Source organism: Dendropsophus ebraccatus, chromosome 4 (assembly GCF_027789765.1).
Source record: "Dendropsophus ebraccatus isolate aDenEbr1 chromosome 4, aDenEbr1.pat, whole genome shotgun sequence".
NCBI classification, from domain to species: domain Eukaryota; kingdom Metazoa; phylum Chordata; class Amphibia; order Anura; family Hylidae; genus Dendropsophus; species Dendropsophus ebraccatus.
In genome coordinates this window covers 10,004,872-10,022,299 of record NC_091457.1, presented here as the reverse complement: position 1 = coordinate 10,022,299, position 17,428 = coordinate 10,004,872, and the positions used below count along the sequence as shown (strand labels likewise).

The window sequence follows — 17,428 nt, the reverse complement described above, 5'->3', positions numbered from 1 at the left end:
AAAAAAGCCCTGTAGTATAGTCAGTATTTTCAGCCTCAAAAAATGGCCATTTTCATGCAAAACAAACAAACAAAAAAAAACAATGCATTTTTTCCTATTATTTCACCTAAATTGCTACAGAAAAACACACGCTCCATGAACTATGGGAAGGTCAAGAGTACGGTAATGAGTATCTCCAATGCACCTATAGATAATGCATGGAGTGCTGCATGCTGAACAGACCCTTGGGATCAACCTCCCCCTCATCCAAACACTTATGCTCTTTCCTGTCGATGATGAATGGAGATTACGGTTAGGTTATCCAGGATATAAAAAAAAAAAACACACCTACTTTTTACCTAAAACAGCGCCACCACTGTACTCAGGCTGCGTGTGGTATTACAACTCAGCTCTATTCACTTTAATGGAACAGTTACAGTACCACACCCAAACTGAGGACAGTGCTGTTTCTGTTAGAAAGTGGCCAGATTTTTTTTTTTTTTAAGTTTGGATAACCCCCTTTAACTTTTATTAGAAAAATTTACTTTTTTGGATCAGGATTTTTTTTTTTCCGTTGATGATGAAATCTGCTCTGCTACGTCACCGTGCAGTATCTGGGCATCACCCTTCTAACAACACTGCAGTATCTGGGCTCCGCTACCCTGTAAGACAGACGTCCACACCAGGGGATATTAGGAATTTTTTATTTTTATATATATATAAAAAAACAAAAACAAAAAGTCATAGGAGATCTGTAAAGTTGGCTGCATAACGAGGAATCCATGTGCAACACTTCAAGTGACAGATCCTGGCTCACAGCTGTCCAGTGACACAAAGTTCATAGTTCATACGCACCCACAATAATAATAATAATTAAAAAAAAATTGATAATCATCATCGTCGTCGTGGTCGGTCGTCTGTCTGGAGGGAGGGGGAGGGGACAACAAACATGCCGAAATCTGAATACAGCAAAATGGAGCAAAAAAAAAAAAAAAAAGTTTCGAACTTTCCACGTCACCGTCCCATCTGCATAGATAATAGAGTCGCCAGCAAGGAGAGGACGACGTAGAAACCTTCTCCGAGGACGACATGGACGTCTATGGCACAGGCTTGGCTTGCTGATCTGGCGGTCACCTTCCTCAGTGGCCAATGATTATCAAGTCGCCGACTGTACCGTAACAGTCTAGAGGAGAAGACTCTGCGGCCTCAACCCCAATCTCCCAGGAATGGTGTGAAAAGCGTGAGTTTTTATTATTATTTTTTTTTTAGTGTTTTCTCCCCTCGGCCGTCTCGACCCATAAGGACAGACAGTATCTAGTGATTTGCATACAGAAATAAGACGAGACTCCGACCCGGCAGTGCAAGTGACCCTCTGGTCTTTGGAAGGGGGGGAAATTAGTTTTCAAAATTTTTCCAAGAAAAAAATTCCAAACACAAATTTTTTTTTTTCTAAAACTATTAGATACAAAGGTGAACTAAAATCTATCAAAGACCGAGAGGTGTCAGATGGGAAGGTAGCCAGAACTGTAAGGATCTTCCCAGCGCCGTATGAATAGAAAAAAGTTTTGGTTCCTTTAAGACTCGGTTATGTTGTCGCTTCTCCTGCTGTTCAGCGCCAAGGACTGAGCGAGTCCCGACCACTGTGGCACCACCGCCCCGCGCACGTCTGCCAGGTCTTAGGGGGTTTGTATTGTTTTCTTCTATATGGGTTCGCCCAGTTTTGTGGGGTTTTTTGTTTTTCCTTTTTTCTTTTTTTTCTTTTTTTCAAAGAAAACATCACGTCTTCTTCAACATCCTGCGGGACTGCCACATCTGAAACTTGTTGTAGGCCGTCTGAAGCATTTCTTCTAAGTGACTCGTGAGCTGCAAGAGGAGGCGGGGATCACAGGGTCAGAGCAATTACATTACTGATCCTGAGCTATATCCTGTATTATACTCCAGAGCTGCACTCACTATTCTGCTGGTGGGGTCACTGTGTACATACATTACTGATCCTGAGTTACATCCTGTATTATTCCCCAGAGCTGCACTCACTATTCTGCTGGTGGGGTCACTGTGTACATACATTACATTACTGATCCTGAGTTACATCCTGTATTATACTCCAGAGCTGCACTCACTATTCTGCTGGTGGGGTCACTGTGTACATACATTACATTACTGATCCTGAGTTACATCCTGTATTATTCCCCAGAGCTGCACTCACTATTCTGCTGGTGGGGTCACTGTGTACATACATTACATTACTGATCCTGAGTTACATCCTGTATTATACTCCAGAGCTGCACTCACTATTCTGCTGGTGGGGTCACTGTGTACATACATTACATTACTGATCCTGAGTTACATCCAGTATTATACTCCAGAGCTGCACTCACTATTCTGCTGGTGGGGTCACTGTGTACATACATTACATTACTGATCCCGAGTTACATCCTTTATTATACTCCAGAGCTGCACTCACTATTCTGCTGGTGGGGTCACTGTGTACATACATTACATTACTGATCCTGAGTTACATCCTGTATTATACCCCAGAGCTACACTCACTATTCTGCTGGTGGGGTCACTGTGTACATACATTACATTACTGATCCTGAGTTACATCCAGTATTATACCCCAGAGCTACACTCACTATTCTGCTGGTGGGGTCACTGTGTACATACATTACATTACTGATCCTGAGTTACATCCAGTATTATACTCCAGAGCTGCACTCACTATTCTGCTGGTGGGGTCACTGTGTACATACATTACATTACTGATCCCGAGTTACATCCTTTATTATACTCCAGAGCTGCACTCACTATTCTGCTGGTGGGGTCACTGTGTACATACATTACATTACTGATCCTGAGTTACATCCTGTATTATACTCCAGAGCTGCACTCACTATTTCACTGTAATCCTGCAGCTCATAACTACCATACTCCATGCAGATTACAGGTGAGATCTCTATGCAGAACACATGGTAGTACTGGAAGTACACTAAGCAATAATAGATTTCATGACCGTCCTGCACCTTAAGGTTTAAAAAAAAAAGAAAAAAAGAAAAAAGAAACCCCTCTTAAAGGGTTTAAGCAGTATTAGAACAAAACATCCCTTCCACTCTTCTCCACAGTTTGGGTTCCACAGCTTAGTTCTATTGAAGTGAATGGGAGTTGTAATACCACACACAACCTGAGGACAGGAGTGGCGCTGTTTTTGGAAGCAAGCCCTAATCCCTTTAAGAGATGGAGAATAAGCGGCCGTCAGGCAGGACTCACGTTTGTGCTAAGGTAGAGCTTCTTCACCTTCTCCTGGAATGGACACAGCTTGGTGACCTGGAACCTTTCTAGGTTACTCCTCATCTTTATAAGCTGAAAAACAGACAGACAGTGAGACCGAGCCGACAAAGGGGGAACAATCTGCACGTAAATTCTGCCGTTTGAACAACAGGGCAGATCTCCTATTGCACACCACAATGAGACATTGCTCTGTACATATTTTATAGGCAGAATTTCAAGCGGAATCCGCGTAAAATCAAGAGCGGATTCAGCCCGACATCCCTCGCCTATTCCTCAGTGTGAACATGTCCTTAGTCCTTCCACCAAATTGTTCACAAACAGTATGGAGTGTAATATCGTATTTCATATCATGCTTTTCTTCTTCCCGGGGTACAGAGTTATTTTGGCTTTTTTTTAATACTATTTTGTAATATAAGTATTATCACCGTACGTCTGTTATCGCTACCAATGTACAAAGTGGACGCATGATGATACGTGGAACAAGACGCATCCTTATTATGGTTTTTGTTGCTTTATCTTTTTCTTTCTGTAAAGAGGGCCTAAAAGCGTAATCCAGCTAAAAGTAAGTGTCATATGGGAGGAGCTTTGTGAGTTACTGCATTGGCCATCTAGCTAAAAATGACATAGGGGAGGAGCGTTAGGTGTTAATGTGCCTGTCATCCGCTAAAAGTGACATAGGGAAGGAGCTTTAGGAGTTACTGTGCCTGTCATCCGCTAAAAGTGACATGAGGGAGGAGCTTTGTGAGTTACTGCATTGGTCATCTAGCTAAAAGTGACATATGGGAGTAACTTTGTAAGTTACTGCATCGGTCATCTAGCTAAAAGTGACATAGGGGAGGAGCTTAAGGAGTTACTGTACCTGTCATCCGCTAAAAGTGACACAGGGGAAGAGCTTTAGGAGTTACTGCGCTTGTCATCTGCTAAAAGTGACATAGGGGAGGAGCTTTAGGAGTTACTGTGTCGGTCATCTGCTAAAAGTGACACAGGGGAGGAGCTTTAGGAGTTACTGCGCCTGTCATCTGCTAAAAGTGACATAGGGGAGGAGCTTTAGGAGTTACTGTGCCGGTCATCTGCTAAAAGTGACATAGGGAAGAAACTTTGAGTTAGCCAATCAGCAGTGTTTGTTACCCTACATACAGCAGCTCCACCTCCATAACTACAGCTGCAGGACACTAGAATCTGACCCCAGGTGCTTACTGTACAAAGTATTACTGATGGGGGAGGGGGGCACACTTACCTTTTCCTCTAAGAAGGGGCTGTTGACAGGGAAGCAGGACCAGAAATGACGCAGAAGCTCCCCCACCGCCACGTATAAGTGCTTCAGCTCAGACTGGATGTCATTTGGCACCATCTCTAAAAGGGACAGACACCTCATTCAGCACATACAGTAAATACCAGTGACCACAGAGGGGCTGCGGTTCTCCCTGTACTATGGGGTCACCAATGTAATGGAGCGCTGGATGGACTCTTATACACCAGGACGGGGCGGGGCGAACACTTACGGTTTATGGCTTGCTGGCTCCCTCCTTGCATCAATGCTCCTCCAGGGGACAAAGCAGAGATTGTACTACTAGCAGCACTGTTTGTAAGAACCTAGATAGTGAATATAGATATGATATGTAACATGGACTATATACAGTGCATGCTCAATGCACAGGGTGTAACAAGAATAATAAGCAGGAATGGGGAACCTTCAACCCTCCAGCTGATGCTAAACTACAACTCCCATCATGCTCGGATGTCCCCCACCCCGGCCTCAGTGCACCCACCTGAGTTAGTCTTGGTACATAGTTTTCCATTTGATGTTTAATACTATTAAGGGAGTTAATAATATCCTGACTGGTTGTATATTGCTGGGAGTGGACCGGGGTTGGACCATGGTAATACCTGGAGAAATAAAGATAAAAAACAGTCAATATGGCCGACAGAAAAGCAGTAAAGTAGTAATCCAGGCTTTAAAAAACATGGCTGCTTTCTTCCAGAAATGGCAATTCTCTTGTCCTTGGTTTGGGCGTGTGGGGGGGTTTGCAGCTCATTGAAGTGAATAGAGCTGAACATTAATACCCTACACAACCTGAGGACAGGGGTGGTGCTGTTTTCGCAAGAAAGTAGCTGTGTATTTTCTAATCCTGGAAAATTCATTTTAAGGGGTACTCCAGTGAAAATCTTTATCAAATCAACTGGTTTCAGAAACTTAAATAGATTAATAATTTACTTCTATTTAAAACTCTCAAGCACTTATCAGCTGCTGTATGCCCTGCAGGAAGTGGTGGATTCTTGCCAGTCTAAAACAGTGCTCTCTGCTGCCACCTCTGTCCAGAGCAGCAGCAAATCCCCATAGAAATCCACTACTGCTCTGGACAGTTCCTGACATGGACAGAGGTGGCAGAAGAGAGAGAGCACTGTGTCAGACCGGAAAGAAAACACCACTTCCTGCAGAACATACAGCGGCTGATAAGTACTGGGAGACTAAAAATTTTTAAAAAGAAGAAAATTACAAATCTATTTAACTTTCTGACACCAGTTGTTTTGTAAGAAAGATTCTAGCTGGATAATCCCTTTAAGGCCGTGCATCATCTGAGAATTTACCACTCACCTATCTGATTTCTTGAGGTTAAGTGCTATTGGTTTGATACCATTACGTTCTTCTAAGTCTTCGTAGTCTATGGCCTCCTGCAACTTCACCTGCAACAATGGACAATGGTCCACGTACATATGGCAGATCAATGGTGAGAAATCACACGCAGGCAGAATACTGAGGTGCCACCCTCATTTCTTACCTTCTTTACAGGAGGCTGGAAGAAGTCAGAGTCTCTGGAGTTGCCATCTGTGCTACTTGTCTCGCTGTATTGGTCATTTTGTGCTTCTCTGGAAAATAAAAAAAAATTTCAGTCATTCTTTAGATCATATAATCTATACTACAGCATTTAAAGGGGTTGTTCACCAAAAATGTTTGAAGGGAATAAAAAATGGTGAACAACCCCTTTAAGGGGTCAAATGGTCAGGACTGACCTAATCTACAATATCCTGGCCACTAAGAGAAGCCAGCACCCACTAATATATATATATATATATATATATATATATATATATATATATATATATATATATATATATATCAAATTTATTTATTTATTTTTGTAATTACATAGGGGTTACTATAATATGGTTGAAAATCAGTTTTTTTAATTGCCTGAAGCCACCACTAGGGGGAGCTCACTGCATACAATGATAATGCACAGTTCAAAATATAACCATACAGTGTGTGTCCTCCAGTGGCGGCTGCAGGAAAACATCAGTTTTCTGTCTATGGGCGGATTAGGTTTCCCGTGTTTGCTGTCACTCAGGAGGTTACACTTACTCTTTTCGGAGTCCCGCTGCCAGCACCATGGCACTGTGGTGGTTAAATCGTTTGATGATGGCCGCGTTGCTATTCTCCTTCACAGACTTTGCATTTGAAGTTGATGGCACAGATGAAATCCCGTATCCCTGAAATGAGAAGACAGATGGCGGCTCTTATATCTATACCATCACATGACCAAAGCAGTCACCTGACTCTGCAGGAGGACAAACAACATGGCTTCTACTCAAAATAATCAAGTTAGACTGAATTTCCTGAGAAGGTTGGTCACCACTGCTAGACTGGCTGTATCAACAACACAGTAAGAGGCTCTGCTGCCATCTAGTGGCGAAACAATGACCTACTCTTCCAGCAAACAGATCATATATAGTGTATAGAGCAGGGGTAGGGAACCTTGGCTCTCCAGCTGTTGCAAAACTACAACTCCCATCATGCCTGGACAGCTAAAGCATTGACTGTCTAGGCATGATGGGAGTATAGAGTATAAACCCTCAAGACATGCAGACTATTTATTACTGCCTGTGGTCTTACCTCATCGAGACACTTGTCTTCCAGAGACGTTAAATCTAACATCGGATTCTTTACCCCTTGGGAGACCAAAGATTTCAGACCTAAAAACAGATCAATTATTATACGGAGGAAAGAGGGTTTTCCAGCGATCAGCTGTCACTGGTAACAGAGCGGTGGGGGTCAGCTGTCACTGGTAACAGAGCGGTGGGGGTCAGCTGTCACTGGTAACAGAGCGGTGGGGGTCAGCTGTCACTGGTAACAGAGCGGTGGGGGTCAGCTGTCACTGGTAACAGAGCGGTGGGGGTCAGCTGTCACTGGTAACAGAGCGGTGGGGGTCAGCTGTCACTGGTAACAGAGCGGTGGGGGTCAGCTGTCACTGGTAACAGAGCGGTGGGGGTCAGCTGTCACTGGTAACAGAGCGGTGGGGGTCAGCTGTCACTGATATCAGAACGGTGGGCGTCAGCTGTCACTGATATCAGAACGGTGGGGGTCAGCTGTCACTGATATCAGAACGGTGGGGGTCAGCTGTCACTGATATCAGAACGGTGGGGGTCAGCTGTCACTGGTAACAGAGCGGTGGGGGTCAGCTGTCACCAATATAACAATAGTGGGGGTCAGCTGTCACTGGTAACAGAACGGCGGGGGTCAGCTGTCACTGGTAACAGAACGGCGGGGGTCAGCTGTCACTGGTATCAGAGCGGTGGGGGTCAGCTGTCACTGGTAACAGAACGGCGGGGGTCAGCTGTCACGGTAACAGAACGGCGGGGGTCAGCTGTCACGGTAACAGAACGGCGGGGGTCAGCTGTCACGGTAACAGAACGGTGGGGGGGGGGGTGAGCTGTCACTGATATAAGAACGGTGGGGGTGAGCTGTCACTGATATAAGAACGGTGGAGGTGAGCTGTCACTGATATAAGAACGGTGGGGGTCAGCTGTCACCAATATAAGAATAGTGGGGGTCAGCTGTCACTGGTAACAGAACGTTGGGGGTCAGCTGTCACTGGTAACAGAACGTTGGGGGTCAGCTGTCACTATTAACAGCACGGTGGGAGTCAGCTGTCACCGGTAACAGAACAGTGGGAGGCAGCTGTCACTAGTATCAGAACAGTGGGGGGGTGAGCTGTCACTGATATCAGAATGGTAGGGGTCTGATCCTCTGAACCCCTTGTGTTCCAGCAACCAATATGTCCACTTCAATTTTTACCCAGTATATATCGCTATACATGTGCTGGAGGCAGAGCCTGGTACTGCAGGTAATTCAAGTAGCTCTAAAGGGATGACTTTTTCTCCCTGCACTGTGGATGTTTCCTCAATAAAAGCCATGAACAGCGCCATGGTATGTGTTTTAGAGTTTTGTTTTATTAAGCGTGTTTGTTCACTTCATTGTTCTTCCAACTAATACTAAGTCAGTCAGTCAGTCAGTCCCCTGTGCAACTGCACTTCCCTAATGCATACCCAGCGCAGGATTCACTTCCCTACCCAGCAGCAGTGATTAGGTCATACAGAAGTCACAGTTACATCTCCCTATACATAACTATAAGAGGATAGATAAATATGGCGGCCATTGCAATTATAGCAGGGAGGAGGAACCTTCTGCTCTTCACTATGACTCACTGCTGAATTTATAGAGTATGTAAGACTGACTGTGTGGGTACTGACTTGTACACAAGTTGAAGGTTGAAGATATACAAAGAAGCACTGACCTTTCTCGTCCAGTTTGGCGCACTCCACAAACAAGTCTTTGGATCCAGTGTTGAGCCGATCTCTATGGAAATAATGGGACTGAAAAAAACGCGTCCAGAACTCTTTCTCTGTCATGTTGTGGGGAACGTTCTCATCGTATTTCAGCTTCACTGCAAAAGAACCGAGGACGAGGTTACAAGGAAGGTCACTTCTCAGTCTGGTTGTCACCGCCCCTCCTCCTAGACTGTGTGGCTGTCACCGCTCCTCCTCCTAGACTGTGTGGCTGTCACCGTCCCTCCTCCCAGACTGTATGGCTGTCACCACCCCTCCTCCTAGACTGTGTGGCTGTCACCGCTCCTCCTCCTAGACTGTGTGGCTGTCACCGCTCCTCCTTTTAGACTGTATGGCTGTCACCGTTCCTCCTTTTAGACTGTATGGCTGTCACCGTTCCTCCTTTTAGACTGTATGGCTGTCACAGTCCCTCCTCCTAGACTGTATGGCTGTCACCACCCCTCCTTTTAGACTGTATGGCTGTCACCGCTCCTCCTCCTAGACTGTATGGCTGTCACTCTCCCTCCTCCTAGACTGTATGGTATCGCTGTCCCTCCTCCTGGACTGTATGCGTGTCACCGTCCGTCCTCCTAGATTGTATGGCTGTCAACCGCCCATCTCCTAGACTGTATGGCTGTCACTCTTCCTCCTCCTAGACTGTATGGCTGTCACTCTCCCTCCTCCTAGACTTTATGGCTGTCACTCTCCCTCCTCCTAGACTGTATGGCTGTCACTGTCCCTCCTCCTAGACCGTATGGCTGTCACCGTCCCTCCTCCTAGACTGTGTGGCTGTCACCGTCCCTCCTCCTAGACTGTATGGCTGTCACTGTCCCTCCTCCTAGACTGTATGGCTGTCACTGTCCCTCCTCCTAGACTGTATGGCTGTCACTGTCCCTCCTCCTAGACTGTGTGGCTGTCACCGTCCCTCCTCCTAGATGGTATCACAATGAGCAGCTGACATCCCACCTGCCGGATATGTGCGGAATATGGACTCGATGATGTCCAGTGTCAGGTTATATCTCAGGCCGTTGCATCCGTCAGTCTGGGGTCGAACATCGGCCTTAGCAAAGGAAAAGGTCAGAATTTATTTGTAGCCCCCCAATTCATTTGCTATACCTGACATCCCCCCAATAACTCACCAGGAAGGCTGCGGAGATTCCCACGTCCTGCTTGTTGTTGGACAGACTGTTCTCCAAGGAGTTCAGGCTCAGACGGTTCGCCCAGAACTCCTCAGCGCTGATCACCTGACTGACCACCAGATCCTTGTAGAGCTGGAACAGCACCGGGTCCTCCTTCAGCATCCTAAGGAGACAATGATGTGTGCGTGAGCTGCTGTAAAACAGCTGTAAAGCAGGCTGTAATGGAGAGGACTCGGATGACACAGGACATGGCAGCTCGCTGTAGACCGGTCATAGCCCATGTGACCCTGTCCACCCCCGATAGCATTTACAATGGGGAACAGAGACGGAGCATGGAGCAATAGAAGGAAGCACCTGGTCTGATGGGTCACATCCTCCATCATGTGGACGGCCGGGTGCATGTGCGTCACTTACCAAGGGATGAGATGGCACAAGGATGGGAAGAAGACAAGATGGCGGGGGCAGTGTGATGGGCAATGTTCTGCTGGAGACCTTGTGTCCTGGCATCATGTGGATGTTACTTTGACACAGACCACCTACCTAACCATTGTATACACCAAGTACCCCCACTCTATGGCAACGGGACCCCTAATGGCAGCAGATAATGCCTTGGAGGCCGCACTGCAGAGCGAAGAGATCAAGATGGTGACTCAAGATTCCAATCCGATCATCTGTGGGATGAGCTGGAGAAACATGGAGGCCGCACATCACAGGGATATGGGGTCTGGGGGGACACATGAGTGTACTATGGGGTCCAGGAGGGGGAGGACACATCACAGGGCTATGGGGTCCGGGGGGACACATTAGAGGGCTATGGGGTCTGGGGGGGACATCACAGGGCTATGGGGTCCAGACCCTGGGGGGACATATCCCAGGGCTATGGGGTCCAGACCCAGGGGGAAATATCACTGAGCTATAGCGTCAGGGGGGCACATCACAGGTTTATGGTGTTTGCTGTATGGTGACTGGTGTATATCAGAAAGCTGTAGAACCTGAACACAAGACTGGAGACAAGAGACCCTAAACAATTGAGTCAGCATAGAGTCCTCACCTGTTCTTTTCCTCTAGTTCCTTGTTGGCCTTCTTCTTGAACTTGGGGAGCAGCTGCTGCAGCAGCTCTTTCACGGCGTCCCTCTCCTTTATTGCTGTGCTTTCATTAGAGAAATGGAAGTTTGTGGTCTCTCCTGTGTGCAGGACAAGCTGAAGCTGGACTTTCGCTTTGCCATCGGGGCTGATTTTCTGACCTAGGGGGGGGGGGCATATACAGGGAGGTCATACACTGTAGTAGGGGTATCTGGGATAAGCAAACACAGCTACTCTCTTACAAAAACAACAGTTCAGCTCCATTCGCTTCAATGTAATACTGCACCCAAATTGAGGACAGGAGTGGCGCTGTTTCTGGAAGAAAGCGGCTAGCTTTTTCTAACCTTTAAATCTGCTCTTTAGTAAATTGGCGTGCCTACTCATAATGCACCAGTCTATTCAATGACGATACTCACACTTGATGTCTCCATACATGTGGCTGACAGTGAACCGGTCCTTCCCCTCGGGCGCCCAGGCCACCCTTTCGGCCATCAGGTATAGGGCCCCATCTTGTTTTTTCTGGCGCACCTTCTTGACGATCAGTAACACTTCTTCTGAGGACGTAGCCATGCTGGAGACGGGCGCCGCGGGTGACAATGACAAGGCTGGTGAGGAACAACGTGTATTAGTCTCAGATAATCTGATGAGTCATGGTAAGAAGCGAGGATAAGAACCGTGTCAGCTGCAAGATTATACAGGACGACGATGAGAGTGATGGGCTGGGAAACGGCAGTGCAAAACTACAATTCCCATCATGCCCTGACAGCCGAAGGCTGTCAGGGCATGATGGGAGTTGTAGTTTTGAAAATAAAGTGTCACAAAGGTGACTACCTTTTAAGAATAGATGAGGCCTTAAAGGGGAACTCCATTAGTAGTATCTATCATCACTAAGACCCTTTACCATCTAGACCGAGGTGCCGGCTTCATGTAAAGTGCCTGGAGCGCAGAGTATCCACAGGAGAAGATCCTGAGCGTCTCCCGGCTGCAGATCATTACTGATCATTAATCCCGAGCTATAAATGAGTCACGAGACAAAGATGAAGATGTCTATGGGGGAGAACTGCTGAGTAATAACACAGAGGAGAGAAATAGAGGGGGAGGTGTGTGACTACTGATGTAAGGAGGAGCAGAACCAATCAGCTCCCATGATGGGGGTTGTAGTTATAGAACGGCTATAGAGCCACAAGTTAGGGGTTTGCACTACGGTATACGGTAAGGAGGTTTCCAGTATTAGTACTGATGCTGCCACAGGTAAAGGGAATCAGGGTAAGAATATAAGGTAAATGGGCACAGTGCTTTCTCTGTGTATAGAGGGCGGTGTATTAGGAGGTGTAGGATAAGGTGGTCTCCTGTATAAGGACCTGGTGCTGGCACAGGTGTAGGGATCAGGCGGTGAGGGGACACAGTGCTGTCCCTGTGTATAGAGAACTGTATATTACAATATATAAGGTACACAAGGCTTTTGACAGGACAGGGTGGACTATGTGTTATGACATATAAAGTGTTGGTCTCCATTGATCCTATAGGATTAGAACCTGGTGCTGTCACAGGCATAGAGACCAGGATACTAATATAATGTAAGAGGGCACAGTGCTGTCCCTATGGCGTATTACAATATATAAGGTACAGGGGTCTTCTGAGGACTTTACATATCAATAGGACAAGGTGCTGTGCCTGTGTATAGGGGCGGTGTATTAGGAGGTATATGGTAAGGTGGTCCATTGTATAATGATCTGGGGCTGTCACAGGTGTGGAGATCAGGCAGTGAGGCAGCACAGTGCTCTCCCTGTGTATTAGGAGGTATATGGTAAGGTGGTCTCCTGTATAAGGACCTGGTGCTGTCCCAGGTGTAGGGATCAGGAGGTGAGGGTGCACAGTGCTGTCCCTGTGTATTAGGAGGTATATGGTAAGGTGGTCAACTGTATAAAGACCTGATGCTGTCACAGGTGTAGGGATCAGGCAGTGAGGGGGCACAGTGCTTTGCCTGTGTATAGAGGTTGGTATATTAGGAGGTGTACGGTAAGGTGGTCCATTGTATAAGGAACTGGTGCTCTCCCAGGTGTGGGGATCAGGAGGTGAGGGGGGCACAGTGCTCTCTCTGTGTATAGAGGTCGGTATATTAGGAGGTGTACGGTAAGGTGGTCCATTGTATAAGGACCTGGTGCTGTCACGGGTGTAGGAATCAGGCAGTGAGGTGGCACAGTGCTGTCCCTGTGTATAGAGGCCGGTATATTAGGAGGTGTACGGTAAGGTGGTCCATTGTATAAGGACCTGGTGCTGTCCCAGGTGTGGGGATAATGTGAGGGAGCACAGTGCTCTCCCTGTGTATAGTGGTCGGTATATTAGGAGGTATATGGTAGGGTGGCCCATTGTATAAGGACCTGGTGCTATCACAGGTGTAGGGATCAGGCAGTGAGGGAGCACAGTGCTCTCCCTGTGTATAGAGGTCGGTATATTAGGAGGTTTACGGTAACGTGGTCTCCTGTATAAGGACCTGGTGCTGTCATAGGTGTGGGGATAATGTGAGGGAGCACAGTGCTCTCCCTGTATATACAGGCCGGTATATTAGGAGGTGTACGGTAAGGTGGTCTCCTGTATAAGGACCTGGTGCTGTCACAGGTGTGGGGATCAGGTGGGGGAGCACAGTGCTCTCCCTGTGTATAGAGGTCGGTATATTAGGAGGTGTACGGTAAGGTGGTCCATTGTATAAGGACCTGGTGCTATCACAGGTGTATGGATCAGGCAGTGAGGGAGCACAGTGCTCTCCCTGTGTATAGAGGTCAGTATATTAGGAGGTGTACGTTAAGGTGGTCACCTGTATAAGGACCTAATGCTGTCACAGGTGTAGGGATCAGGCAGTGAGGGGTCACAGTGCTGTTCCTGTTTATTAGGAGGTATATGGTAAGGTGGTCTCCTGTATAAGGACCTGGTGCTGTCACAGGTGTAGGGATCAGGCAGTGAGGGGGCACAGTGCTCTCCCTGTGTATAGAGGTCGGTATATTAGGAGGTGTACGGTAAGGTGGTCCATTGTATAAGGACCTGGTGCTGTCACAGGTGTAGGGATCAGGTGAGGGAGCACAGTGCTCTCCCTGTGTATAGGGGCCGGTATATTAGGAGATATATGGTAAGGTGGTCCCCTGTATAAGGACCTGGTGCTATCACAGGTGTAGGGATCAGGCAGTGAGGGAGCACAGTGCTCTCCCTGTGTATAGAGGTCGGTATATTAGGAGGTTTACGGTAAGGTGGTCTCCTGTATAAGGACCTGGTGCTGTCATAGGTGTGGGGATAATGTGAGGGAGCACAGTGCTCTCCCTGTATATACAGGCCGGTATATTAGGAGGTGTACGGTAAGGTGGTCCATTGTATAAGGACCTGGTGCTGTCACAGGTGTAGGGATCAGGTGAGGGAGCACAGTGCTCTCCCTGTGTATAGGGGCCGGTATATTAGGAGGTATATGGTAGTGTGGCCCATTGTATAAGGACCTGGTGCTATCACAGGTGTAGGGATCAGGCAGTGAGGGAGCACAGTGCTCTCCCTGTGTATAGAGGTCAGTATATTAGGAGGTGTACGGTAAGGTGGTCCATTGTATAAGGACCTGGTGCTGTCACAGGTGTAGGGATCAGGTGAGGGAGCACAGTGCTCTCCCTGTGTATAGGGGCCGGTATATTAGGAGGTATATGGTAGTGTGGCCCATTGTATAAGGACCTGGTGCTATCACAGGTGTAGGGATCAGGCAGTGAGGTGGCACAGTGCTCTCCCTGTGTATAGAGGTCGGTTATTAGGAGGTGTACGGTAAGCTGGTCTCCTGTATAAGTACCTGATGCTGTCACAGGTGTGGGGATAATGTGAGGGGGCACAGTGCTCTCCCTGTATATACAGGCCGGTATATTAGGAGGTATATGGTAAGGTGGTCCATTGTATAAGGACCTGGTGCTCTCACAGGTGTGGGGATCAGGCAGTGAGGGGGCACAGTGCTCTCCCTGTGTATAGAGGTCGGTATATTAGGAGGTTTACGGTAACGTGGTCTCCTGTATAAGGACCTGGTGCTGTCATAGGTGTAGGGATCAGGTGAGGGAGCACAGTGCTCTCTCTGTATATACAGGCCGGTATATTAGGAGGTATATGGTAGGGTGGTCTCCTGTATAAGGACCTGGTGCTGTCACAGGTGTAGGGATCAGGTGAGGGAGCACAGTGCTCTCTCTGTGTATACAGGCCGGTATATTAGGAGGTATATGGTAAGGTGGTCCATTGTATAAGGACCTGGTGCTGTCACAGGTGTAGGGATCAGGTGAGGGAGCACAGTGCTCTCTCTGTGTATACAGGCCGGTATATTAGGAGGTATATGGTAAGGTGGTCCATTGTATAAGGACCTGGTGCTATCACAGGTGTAGGGATCAGGCAGTGAGGGAGCACAGTGCTCTCCCTGTGTATAGAGGTCAGTATATTAGGAGGTGTACGGTAAGGTGGTCCATTGTATAAGGACCTGGTGCTGTCACAGGTGTAGGGATCAGGTGAGGGAGCACAGTGCTCTCCCTGTGTATAGGGGCCGGTATATTAGGAGGTATATGGTAGTGTGGCCCATTGTATAAGGACCTGGTGCTATCACAGGTGTAGGGATCAGGCAGTGAGGTGGCACAGTGCTCTCCCTGTGTATAGAGGTCGGTTATTAGGAGGTGTACGGTAAGCTGGTCTCCTGTATAAGTACCTGATGCTGTCACAGGTGTGGGGATAATGTGAGGGGGCACAGTGCTCTCCCTGTATATACAGGCCGGTATATTAGGAGGTATATGGTAAGGTGGTCCATTGTATAAGGACCTGGTGCTATCACAGGTGTAGGGATCAGGCAGTGAGGGAGCACAGTGCTCTCCCTGTGTATAGAGGTCAGTATATTAAGAGGTGTACAGTAAGGTGGTCACCTGTATAAGGACCTAATGCTGTCACAGGTGTAGGGATCAGGCAGTGAGGGGTCACAGTGCTGTTCCTGTGTATTAGGAGGTATATGGTAAGGTGGTCTCCTGTATAAGGACCTGGTGCTGTCACAGGTGTAGGGATCAGGCAGTGAGGGGGCACAGTGCTCTCCCTGTGTATAGAGGTCGGTATATTAGGAGGTGTACGGTAAGGTGGTCCATTGTATAAGGACCTGGTGCTGTCTCAGGTGTATGGATCAGGCAGTGAGGGAGCACAGTGCTCTCCCTGTATATACAGGCCGGTATATTAGGAGGTATATGGTAAGGTGGTCTCCTGTATAAGGACCTGGTGCTGTCTCAGGTGTATGGATCAGGCAGTGAGGGAGCACAGTGCTCTCCCTGTGTTTACAGGCCGGTATATTAGGAGGTATATGGTAGGGTGGTCTCCTGTATAAGGACCTGGTGCTGTCACAGGTGTGGGGATAATGTGAGGGAGCACAGTGCTCTCCCTGTATATACAGGCCGGTATATTAGGAGGTATATGGTAAGGTGGTCCATTGTATAAGGACCTGGTGCGGTCACAGGTGTAGGGATCAGGTGAGGGAGCACAGTGCTCTCCCTGTGTATAGAGGTCGGTATATTAGGAGGTATATGGTAAGGTGGTCTCCTGTATAAGGACCTGGTGCTGTCTCAGGTGTGGGGATAATGTGAGGGAGCACAGTGCTCTCCCTGTGTATAGAGGTCGGTATATTAGGAGGTATATGGTAAGGTGGTCTCCTGTATAAGGACCTGGTGCTGTCACAGGTGTAGGGATCAGGTGAGGGAGCACAGTGCTCTCTCTGTGTATACAGGCCGGTATATTAGGAGGTATATGGTAGGGTGGTCTCCTGTATAAGGACCTGGTGCTGTCACAGGTGTAGGGATCAGGTGAGGGAGCACAGTGCTCTCCCTGTATATACAGGCCGGTATATTACAATATGTAAGGTACAGGGGGCTTCTTAGGACTGTATACGGTAACGGGACACGGTGCTGTCACTGTGTATAGGGGAGTGTGTATTAGCACATATAAGGTAGGGGTCACTATGGATACATATAGGTACACAGCGGGTCTCTAGGTGTGTACGCGGAGGCCAGGTGACGTATGGAGACACATACCGCTCCGGTTAGGCGCACACAGGCAGCAGCTCCATGCTCCCAGGCGGCCCCGCTCGCCGCTTCCTCTTCCCTTCCTTTTGCTCTGGCTACGGAGCTTCGTTCAGTCCAAACTACCCCCTACGTACAGCCGCTCACCCTCAACCGCTCATTGGCTAGGGGCAATCACGTGTTCCCCGGTGACAGCCACCAGCGGCATGTGGAAGCTCACTGGACACTAGAACGGAGCCTCGAATTGGTTGGTTTTGGGTCACGTGGGATCCTCACTATTCGCCA

The 17,428-nt window shown here is 47.8% G+C and overlaps 1 protein-coding gene across 2 annotated transcripts; it reads right to left on the bottom strand.

The window, feature by feature from the left end:
* Nucleotides 1-1,526: 1,526 nt before the first annotated feature.
* GTF2H1 (general transcription factor IIH subunit 1) lies at nt 1,527-17,322 on the bottom strand. 2 transcript variants are annotated; one of them, XM_069965120.1, is made up of 15 exons: nt 17,156-17,322; nt 11,510-11,698; nt 11,062-11,254; nt 10,011-10,173; nt 9,838-9,931; nt 8,841-8,990; nt 7,160-7,239; nt 6,629-6,756; nt 6,048-6,135; nt 5,864-5,952; nt 5,037-5,154; nt 4,770-4,860; nt 4,505-4,620; nt 3,247-3,339; nt 1,527-1,842 (listed from the first exon to the last, which is right to left on the bottom strand). In XM_069965120.1, exons 2-15 carry the CDS (start codon nt 11,661-11,663, stop codon nt 1,756-1,758), a joined length of 1,644 nt encoding a protein of 547 aa, XP_069821221.1. In that variant the 5' UTR covers nt 11,664-11,698; nt 17,156-17,322; the 3' UTR covers nt 1,527-1,755. The 2 variants fall into 2 exon arrangements, with proteins under 2 accessions (XP_069821221.1, XP_069821220.1); XM_069965119.1 differs by having other exon boundaries at nt 11,510-11,678; nt 17,157-17,322.
* Between the last annotated feature and the right edge of the window lie 106 nt (nt 17,323-17,428).